Genomic DNA, 10,714 nt, shown 5'->3' with positions numbered 1-10,714 from the left:
AGAGCCGTGGGCTGCTTGCAGCAGATTGAGAGTGTACGTGCAGGTTATTACTGTGCTGTGCATTCACACTGACCTGCCCATATGCTCATCCCGCAAAGAAAAGCGGTGAATGCTCTCTCTGATTATGCTGGCAGGTAGCTCGGGTTGTTTCTAGTCTTTCCCCACCTAAGGGAAGCTTTGGCTGTAGTTGTTTTCTCTCCAGGTTAAACTTCTGAGTGCTGCTTCTGATGAGCATCTTCTATTTGCTAACGATTCTAAATCCAGCTTGATGCTCAGATCTCAAAAATCAGGCTTTTCAGTATGCAGACTGCCTGATGGGAGGAATGACAAGGAGGGGAAAAAAAAACAGAGCGGAAGCAGCAAAAAGGGAGGGCAGCAAGAGGTGTTATTTAACTTCTCCTTGCTCTACGCTCTTCTTTCTGAAAGACAACTTTAAATATTTTATACAGAGTAATTTTGTGTTAACTTTTTTGTGTAGACTCTTCTATAAGATAACAGACACTTGAGAAACGTACATCAGGGTTCGTAGTTACTACATTGCTGATGCATTCCTAGGGTTTGTGTACAATTCTAGTTATTTTTTTTCAGGCAAATAGGATTTATATCTCTTGATAGAATTTAGATCCTTGAGTACAGAAAAAGAACAACCAGCTTGATGTGTTAACAAGCTAAAGGCTGCATGATACGGATAATAATGTATCCATGGATGTACGCGTCTTCTAGTGCCAGCTTGACAGCTTGTCTCTGCCAGGGTCAAGAAAGGCCAGTTTTGTGCATGGGAAGGCAACTTTGTGTCACCAAATGTGAACAAAGGGCTGTTGTGCTGTGAACTTGCATCTGTTGTACTGAAACCACTGACTGGTTTAATCAGATGGATGTTTTATCTTTATTTATTTATTTATTTTCACACTTGTTCTTCATTCTCACTATTCTCCTTCAATTCATCTAATCCGGGAATGAAAACGTAGTGTTTGGTTTGTAACGATGCTCTGTAACCTTCGCTGTTAATGCGTGTAGTTGGTTATGCAGAAGAAACTTTTGGGTGAGGCTTTCAGTAAAGCTTGTGTCTCGTACCTTACAGGTGTAAATAATCCCTTATTAGCACAGGGCTGTGGCAGCACGAGTTCTTGCAGACTGCAGTGTATGATCACATGTTAAGATACACACGTTACCATTAAAGAACTGGTAAGGAAGAGATATTCTGTCTGCTGTCATCTTAACATGTTGCTGCTATCTATGCAGAAGACCAACTCCTTTGGCATTTTAAGGTCTTTGAGACACCGTGGTTTCCTGAAAGGAAATAAGCTTCTTCCTCACAGCTCAAGGAAGTGAAGTGCCGTTATTGCAGGCGACCTGGAACTGTATAGGGAGGAGGTGCTTAGAGACAAAGTGTAGGAGGAAATCACTTGGCTGGAAGGTAGGGATTAATCAGGGAGTGAATTTGGGGAGTATGAAATATTATATACTTGCTTTCCTAACCATGGAAACCCAGTTGTCTGATGTAAATTATTCTTTTCCTTCACAGGTACATGTAAAGTGAATTTTCCTGACCCAAACAAGCTTCATTACTTCCAGCTAACTGTAATCCCAGGTAATTTTATTTTTAAACATGTTACTTTTGTTGCTGTGTGTGTTGGTGTATAGAAAATGTAATTCCAAGAGTTTGCTGAAGAATCCAGTAAACTTTCTAGTCAGAAGAAAGACTGCCTGTAATACAGTGATTATTTTATAGAGGCAATGAGGAAACTGAGCTGAGAACCAGATCCCAATAAAAAGGCCATAAAAATTGAGTGGGTTTAGGAAATACTCAGGTCTTGTTTGCTCACTTTGATTGAAAACATTTTTTTTTCTCTCAGCCAATTTCAAACCACCTTGTTTTATTTGCTGAGAAAAATCTTGGACCACATCTAGAGAAATTATTATATTACAGCCATTATGTTGCAGATTTATTATTTTCTACTGATTGCTTGATTCTTCAGAGGTGAAAAGATAGATAACAGATATAACACTGCTGGAAAACTTCAAATCTATACATGTCTGAAAATGCTTAACAAGTAGGACTCTTTTAGTCTTTGAATATTCAAGTATGTGGAAATTACATCTTTTATTATTAATACAACTTCAGTATACTGTGAAGCTTCTGGTATGCTGTTCAATAAAAACATTTTCAGAATTTATCGTTTCCAGGTAAGTTTCTTAATAGTTATCTGAAATCACAGAGTTTGCTCACATAGCTGTCAATTTTAGAAGAGAAAGTTGTGTTTTATGGATGCATTTGCATGGAAGATGATTTAAACTTCACATGCACTTCTTACTTTTGCCGTGTTTTACCTTGGAGACTCTGTGCAGCTGCTTCAATGCAAACGTTGGCATGTGCAGTACACGGAATTGTTTAAGTTAGATGTGCTGGGATCAGTATCTCCCTGCCAACTAGTTCTTGTAGATGCACATTTTCTCTAGATGCTTATTGACAACAGAATTTGGATGCAGTATGGTAGTCATCCTCACGTCTTACCTACAGAAATAACAGTTAGCACTTAAAAGGTTGATTGGAATGTTGCTGATAATCCAGTGTCTTGAAGTCAAACGGGCACTAGATGCCACTGTTGCTGCTTATGAGCTGAAATCCACTAACATTTCCTCAGCAGTAGAAATCTTGGGTGGTCTTTGTTAACACATCCATTCATGTGACTCCTTTTAGTGATGGAAAAATGAGTAGGGTTGCCTTAGTGTGATAAAAAAATAAATGCAAGTGCTATTAGAGAACTTTTAACCTCTCATTCTGTGTAGGAGACGTATTCACGGTTGACTTGGTGAGTGTTTGTCTGCTTGCACCGGATGTCCTTCAGTTTATATGATGCTACTTTATTATATTTTGGAAATGAGTTGACTTTATAAGATCACCACTGTGTGAGTTAGGGATGTCTTGAATGTGAAGCAATGATAGCTTCTTCATACTAATTCTAAGGTGTCTAAATACATAGTCATTTTTTTTGTCAGCTGCTGTGCAGCAAGATGTTGCAGTCAGAAGACAGTCCTTGGGCACAGAGCATGGTTTTTGTGCTAGTTTCGTTGCTGACATGATCTTGGGAATGTGATGATCTTAATTAACATTTTGTTAATCTAAATATAGCTGCACAGCTGAAGACTCTGCAGTTGCACTCTGACCGAAGTAAACATCTATTTTCAGCTGTGCATAATTCAGGTACAGAATCTTGTGATCAGCTAAAGCTTAGCACAGCTCTCTAAGGGCAGACCATAACACATACCAAGAAAATCTTTGTAGCTTTCAGATTCCCATCATGATTGAGGTTTTTCTTTAGAGTATGCTAAATGTTTTCTCTGGGATAGCAGAGAAGCAGCTAATTGGCTGTGCCAGAATTTTTCTGTCTCAAATGGGCCAAAATCTTTGCTTGAGGCAACTATTTTTTGCAGTGTCTAAACAATGTTACATGAATCTTGACAATCAGGAGGAAGAGCCAGTTTTCTTTATCCTGCCTGGAACTGTCTCTTGCATTGAAGAGCTGAGTTACTTCTAGAAATCCTGCTCATACATCTGGCTCTTCAGGGAGCGCTTTGCAAATATCTCTTCAGCTTTCCAGTCTTGGAAGAAGAGCTGGGCTCAGCGCCGCTGCGATGCCAGGGAGTATCTAATGCTGCTTTGCAGTCCTTACTGTTAGGACCTGTGCAGTAAGTGTGCACAAGCCAGGGTGGTTAGTCTGCACAAGGAAGGGATTCTTGCTGACTCACTTCTTGGTGCTCTCACTTTGCTTATCTGCAGTTACAGAGATCGCTCCCTTCTGTGACAGATCTGTCAAACAGATGCTAATTATTTTATATTCCTATTTTATGTTTCAGGTCTCTTATTCTGATTAACATTAAAGCTTGAATTCTGTAACCACATTTTAGAAGGAATCTTACACCAAGACAGTTTCTGAAAGGAGCTGGGTGTCAGGGTACCATGAAGATACTGACTGAACATGTTTTTTAACACTAGAAATGCCTTTTGTGGTCAGTGGTCTACCCTTACGTTATTAACAAAGCCTGTTCTCGGGTGCTTTGTTTTAGGCAGTCATTTGAATGTGGCTGGCCTTGAAAGGACTGTGAAGGAAGCTTCTTTAGGTTCCCAGAAAAAGACTAATTTGAATAAGAAAATAAACTTTACCACCAAGCAGAAATACTTTCATCTCCCTTGCTCTGCACTTCTCACAATGACCTTTCTTAGTAAGTATTTACTGTCGCAAAATTACTCTGGTGATAATGAGTTGTGAATTAAAATTTGTAGAAAATCTTGATGAGTGAGTGGTTATTTCACATAAAAAGTTACTTGTGCTCAAGAAATTCCAATTCCTGTATGTCACAGCTTTCTACAGTGCACCATGAGGGGATATATAGTAGAAAATGGGTAAGACTGAGATTTTATTGCCATGGTGGACAAACTGTGTGTTCCCAAGGCAGATGCTGCTGGCTTTCTCTGCTGCCTGAAGCTTCTTTTTCCTTTTGTCATCTGAAACAATTGTTCTGTCATTGAAAAATCCCCTTATGCCGCCACTTGCCTCTGTTCTTATTTTTGTACCGGTACTATATTGAATCAAAAACAAGGAAAAATAAGGAGATAGATGCTTATAATGCAGGCAGAGTCCTGCCTGCTGCACTGATATTTGGAGCACAAAATTGGAAGCTGAAACTAAAACGTGGTCATGACCTGGAAAAAAAAACCCCAAAACAAACCAAAACCAGAGATTGTGAGTTTGGGTAGCTTGCACATGGAGAAAACTGAAGAAATGTATAGAGTTAATGCAGTTCCCAAACAGTTGGGGTAGTTTGGGTTTAGTGTGGTTATTTTAGAGTCCTGTTCTTCGGGGAACCTATTTTCTGTTTTGCGTGCCATAAAATGGCAAATGTCAGTGAGCGTGGCTGAGCATTTCAGCACTGATGATTCAAGGAGCTACTATCAAAAGTACATCCTTAGTGGCCTGTCCTAATTATCTTGCATCATCTTTTAAAGAGATTAAAAAAAAAAATTAGTTTATTTTTTTCACAGCTCTTTTAGCCACCAAAACACCTTACAAATGCAAACTAAGATTAGAGTCAGGTTGTTGATAATGAAACTCAGGATTGAAGTGGGAGGAATGCTTGCTCTGTTAATACAGCCTGAAAAAAATAAATGTAAGTAGTAGGAGGGAAACTGGAGCTCAGATGTATTCCCTTTTTGCAAAGTCTCGTCAGTGGCCAACTTCCTAAGTTATGTGCTAAAACTGTTTTATTTGACTGTTTTATTTATAGCACTTTCCTCACTATTAACTTTGCCAGAATTTCAGTTTTTCCCCACTGCTGTTACATGTGAAACCAGGACACATCTCTAAAAAATTGAGGGTCTTTGTCCCAGTCTGTATATGGGTGTTGTGGGACACAGAGTAGGAAACGACCACGTGGGAGAACCTTCTTACTTGCTTGAGATGCCGTAAGATGACTTTATTGTGAAGGCTTATCTTGTTAATGCATTGCAAGATTTCTGGCTAGGTACTGAGACCCTCCAGAGATATGAATTTTTAATATACATTTGAGTGATTGATAATGAGTAGCATGCTTTATTGTTGTTTAGGGAAAAGGTTTACAAACATACAGGGAGAATTGTTAATAAAAGGGGGAGTAAACATGCTTTATTCTACTGATTTGGTAAATATGTTCTTGCTTATTTTATAACAGAACCAGTAGAGTACCCAGTGCACTTTTTGGTTAGTTGCTAGCGTGGATGGATGCCAAGGTAAACCCAAAATGTAAACAGAAGTTGTAATGCAAGACAGTATTGATTTGTCTTTGAGGGAAGCTCAATCATGTAAGTACGTGAAAGTGACCTGCAGTGTGAGGTACAGCGTCTAAAGTGCTTGAAGGCTTCCAGAGATTTCTCAACCTGACGTAGAACACAGAAAAACAAGTATGAGAAAACTGAATTGGTATATGAGGAATCTCTTACAGCCTGAGGAGGTGTTAATATCATAGAATTGTAGAATGGTTAGGATTGGAAAGGACCTTAAAGATCATCCAGTTCCAACCCCCCTGCCAGCACCAGGGACACCTTCCACTAGATCAGGTTGCTCAAAGCCTCATCCAGCCTGACCTTGAACACTTCCAGGGAGGGGGCATCCACAACTCCCTTGGCAACCTGTTCCAGTGTCTGACCACCCTCACAGTGAAGAACTTCTTCCTAATATCTCATCTAAACCTCCCCTCTTTCAGTTTAAACCCATTTCCCCTTGTTTTGTCATTAACTGCCCTTATGAAAAGTCCTTCCCCAGCTTTCTTGTAGCCCCTTCAGGTACTGGGAGGCCGCTATAAGATCTCCCCGGAGCCTTCTCTTCTCCAGGCTGAACAACCCCAACTCTTTCAGCCTGTCTTCATAGGAGAGGTGCTCCAGCCCTCGGATCATCCTGGTGGCCCTTCTCTGGACTTGTTCTAACAAGTCCATGTCTTTCTTAGACATATGTGGTTAGAAAGTGCTTGAGCTAATGTAAAATATGTTTTTGCTACGGAAAAGGGGCGTTCTTTCACCATCTGGTCCTGCTGCTTCTCTTCTTCTGACCCTGGTGATAACTTAACCCCTCTGCACACCAGTTCATCTCAGCAATCCTGCGGGAAGTTCAGCACTCTTCTTGCAGTGATGGTTTTATACAGCAGGAGAGGCTCAGCTGGGCTTGTCCCCTCAGCTGAACTCCTCTGATTTAATCCTGCATGTGGACACTGGGAGTTTCTTCTGTGACTGGGTGGAAGTGGAGCTGTCCTGAGCTAGGTCTGTGTGGTGGGGAAGAGCAGAGAAAATAAAGAACAACTATTCAGCTTTTTTTCCCCCTCCATGCATCTCTTGAGCAAGGTCAGGGTAATTTTGCTGTCTGTGCTTGGAGTCAAGGACCTACCTTAATGTTCCTGCATGCTGCTGAGGCTGCAGGCCTGGTGTTTTCAGCGTGCAGAGACGTGGAGCGTGGCTTTTCTCTTGCTGCTTGACTGGCAGGGATCTGACAGTCTTTTGGCAAGCTCTCCTCCCTTGGAGCCATTCTTAAGTGTTTCTTTCGGACAATTGTATTACAGTGAGGGTTCATTAAACCTGAGGATTTTCTTTGACATAAGGCACATGTGCATACATCCATCAACAGGCATCTATTTCACATTAGCAGGGGTGGAATACGAAGAGCTGCTGCACGCTTTGCTACAAGTCTCCAAAATCAAGGAACTATTGAAATTAAGCCAAGGAAAAGAACTTTCTGCTGGTGGACTTCCTCAGCAACCTTAACAGTGATGGTGTTTCACCTTGCTGTACTGGCAGCAGGATTCTCCCTGGGTGTTTCATTTGATTGCTTATATAGGGAAATGAGAAGCTGAACACGAGCAGACAATGTGCACTTGCAGCCCAGAAGGCCAATAACCATATCCTGGGCTTCATCAAGAGAAGCGTGTCCAGCAGGTCGAGGGAGGGGATTCTGCCCCTCTGCTCCACTCTTGTAAGGCCCCACCTGGAGTACTGTGTCCAGTTCTGGAGCCCCCAACACAAGAGAGACCTGGAGCAGCTAGAACAAGTCCAGAGGAGGCCACCAGGATGATCCAAGGGCTTGAGCAGCTCTGCTGTGAGGACAGGCTGAAAGAGTTGGGGCTGTTCAGCCTGGAGAAGAGAAGGCTCCAGGGAGATCTTATAGTGGCCTCCCAGTACCTGAAGGGGCTCCAGGAAAGCTGGGGAGGGACTTTTCATAAGGACAGCTAATGACAAAACAAGGGGAAATGGGTTTAAACTGAAAGAGGGGAGGTTTAGATGAGATATTAGGAAGTTCTTCACTGTGAGGGTGGTCAGACCTGGAACAGGTTGCCCAAGGAAGTTGTAGATGCCCCCTCCCTGGAAGTGTTCTTGGCCGGGTTGGATGAGGCTTTGAGCAACCTGGTCTAGTGGAAGGTGTCCCTGCTGATGGCAGGGGGGGTTGGAACTGGATGATCTTTAAGGTCCCTTCCAATCCAAACCATTCTATGATTCATTCTATGATAGCCTGCTAAGAGCTTGTGAGCCAGGGGGCAGCGGGGAAGCCTGGGGAAGGCTTTGAGGTACATGGCTTGCACTATAACAAACACTGAATAGGAATTTTAGGTTTTAGCATGATCAGTAAAAACACCTGAGATTTTCAACTGTGGTTTTTATAAGGAATGGCATTGTACTTGGGAATATTGGGGATTCCTGACATTTGGTTAAAAAGCTATTATAATGTGCTAAATAGTGAAGAAAGTGCAGTTAGCTGTGTCCTGTAGGTACCTGCAGTGTTTGAGCTGTTCAGACTCCCAGGGGAATATTGGACTATTTCCCTAATCATTCCTTCCTGGAACAGTCAGTGTCTTGCTTTGAGTGTTTTGCACATTTGACAGGGAGCAGTTTCATCCCAAGGATATTGGTATAACTGACCTTTTACATCTCATTCTTTAGAAATGGCATGCTTTACTGATTTTATCTCAGTATATTTGAAAACAAAAGATAAATGCTTTTATCTTGCCTTTTTTCTATAAAAATCAGTGCATGTGCATTTACTTTCTGGTAAAGCACAGCATGAGAAGGCTGCTTAATAAATCAAACACACTTCAAAATTGAATTGGAATGGAAATGGAGAATGTATGTGAAAAATGTATGTTCTGGACAGGTTATTAAAGTGAGATGAGCACTCAGCAATGGCTGAGGCTTGCAGCTGCCTGCTGCACTGTTGAGTGTGGAGGCAGCTGTAAACATGACTGTGTGGGGCAGGGAAGACCAGCCATGTGCTGTTTTCATGCTCTGTGCTGCTGTTGCAGTCCAAAATTTCTGATGCTGTGCAGGTGTTGAACTTGTTAGGGGTCTACACAAAGACTGCTGGAAGAAGCCAGACCATGAGGTAGTTCCCAGCAACCCTTTGGTGGTTCTGCAGACACAGGTCTCTTGGGGTGACATGCTGGGTGTAGCGTGCACTTGAGTCTCATCTTTGGCACTATCAGCTTTTACTGGCTCTCTTCCCCCTTCAGCTGAGGGTTTGTGTTATTTAACAGGGTGATGCTCTCCCCTCTTCAGTTAGTCAGCTGAGAAGAGACTGTAAAGAGGATGGTGGGAGCTGACTGCTCTCTTGTCATTATGGCAGTTACAGTGTGGAAGCTCCAGGCTTGTGCTGACAGTAGTGAGATTGTAGCGTGGAGTGAAACCTGAGCAAGTGGTTGGTAGATTGATAGGTCAGTAGAAGATCATGCTTAAATCTCTGTAGGGACTGGGAAGGTGGCAGGTTCAGAAGATATCACCCTGAGAGAAAGTTTTGATGAGACATATGAGAGGAACTAGAACTTTTTTGTGTTTTGGAACAAGCTAGATAATAAGAAAATTTAAAAAATCTTTGTGTAAACTATGGATTGCTTTACAGCACTTTCCTTTGCCATATTGATTTTTAAAATAATATTAAAAATACTATCATGCAACAGTAACCAGCCTTTGTGACCCTCAAGCCTTCACCATGACTGTGCTGTGTGATACAGAGGGCTGGAATACTCATAGAGTCATAGAATGGTTTGGGTTGGGATGGACCTTAAAGCTCATCCAGTTCCAACACAGACCAGGTTGCTCAAAGCCTCATCCAACCTGGCCTTCAACACTTCCAGGGAGGGGGCATCTACAACTTCCTCAAACTACTCGGTGTAGTTTGAGTCTGAGCATTCCTCAGGAGTCCCAAAACGCCTGTGTGGGCTGGGTGGCTGTCTGCTTCCCTTTGCTAATGGAGAACTCAGTAATGGCAGTGCCAGACAGACGTATTGCAGATCAGTTGCAAGTATTTCAGCTTCTCAGCCATCTCAAGAGCTGCAGACTGACTATTATCCTATTATATTATCTCTGTTTAAATGCAACTAGGTATGTTCAGATTTCATATTTTAAAATGTAGCCATTTTAATAGTTCAGTATTGAGTCTGAGGTTGACAGAGAGGCAGGCAGATTTTTCTAAATGATATATCATCCTAAGATAATGATAATAAAAGAGCTAACTTGCTCTTTTATTGCAGCACATTCTGAAGCATTTTTCATACTACTCACGATACGTGTTTGCTAGCACAAGTCTCAGAAGATGTGCTAAATGCTGGAGCAGGACTTGGTGTGAATTCTTTTTATACAGACATTGAAGTTCAGTGAAAGACTCCTCTAGCTTCGTACTCTGATCAGGAAGGTGGTTTTGCCATGGTCTCTCTGGGACTGTTGGCTCTTCTGTTTTAAATCAGTTTCTGCTGTGAAGGTTTTGGGAGTGAGAGAGAACAGAATGTTCACACTCTCTTTGGACTAGGATGCAGCTGGTGTTACAGTGTAACAAGGTTAAGTATTTGATGATAACCTCATGCCATCATTTTAATCTTTGTAATGACAGCTATTTTGTATTATATGGCAGCTGTTACTTTATCATATTTAACTATTTTTGTTGGTTTTTCTTTGCTAGATGAGGGCTATTACCAAGGTGGAAAGTTTCAGTTTGAAATTGAAGTTCCTGATGCCTACAATATGGTGGTAAGTATTTGTCATTTATCTAGTAGTTCTCACTTTACATTTCCTTTCCAGATAATGAGACTTCAGAAGGAAATTGACATTGAGATTAAGAAGGGATCTTTTGTCTGTAATGAAAGTATTGTGGGATTGTAGAAAAATCTTGGTTGCCTGGAATTTTTGGAGATCATCTAAACTCCTGCT

General features: G+C 41.5%; 1 protein-coding gene across 1 annotated transcript in view; it reads left to right on the top strand.

Annotated features, from left to right (window-relative positions):
• The window catches only part of UBE2F (ubiquitin conjugating enzyme E2 F (putative)), a gene marked incomplete at its 3' end in the record, with an annotated part of 36,601 nt that overhangs the window by 10,986 nt on the left and 14,901 nt on the right, over nt 1-10,714 (top strand). The window contains exons 3-4 of the mRNA XM_010176405.1: nt 1,526-1,591; nt 10,467-10,534. Coding sequence (XP_010174707.1) covers nt 1,526-1,591; nt 10,467-10,534 — 134 coding nt within the window. The remainder of the gene's footprint in view (nt 1-1,525; nt 1,592-10,466; nt 10,535-10,714) is intronic.

The sequence above is a fragment of the Antrostomus carolinensis genome, unplaced genomic scaffold (assembly GCF_000700745.2).
Source record: "Antrostomus carolinensis isolate BGI_N321 unplaced genomic scaffold, ASM70074v2 scaffold29879, whole genome shotgun sequence".
In the NCBI taxonomy this organism is placed as follows: Eukaryota; Metazoa; Chordata; class Aves; order Caprimulgiformes; family Caprimulgidae; genus Antrostomus; species Antrostomus carolinensis.
The sequence above is the reverse complement of the archived record's forward strand: the minus strand, read 5'-3'. Positions and strand labels throughout refer to the sequence as shown.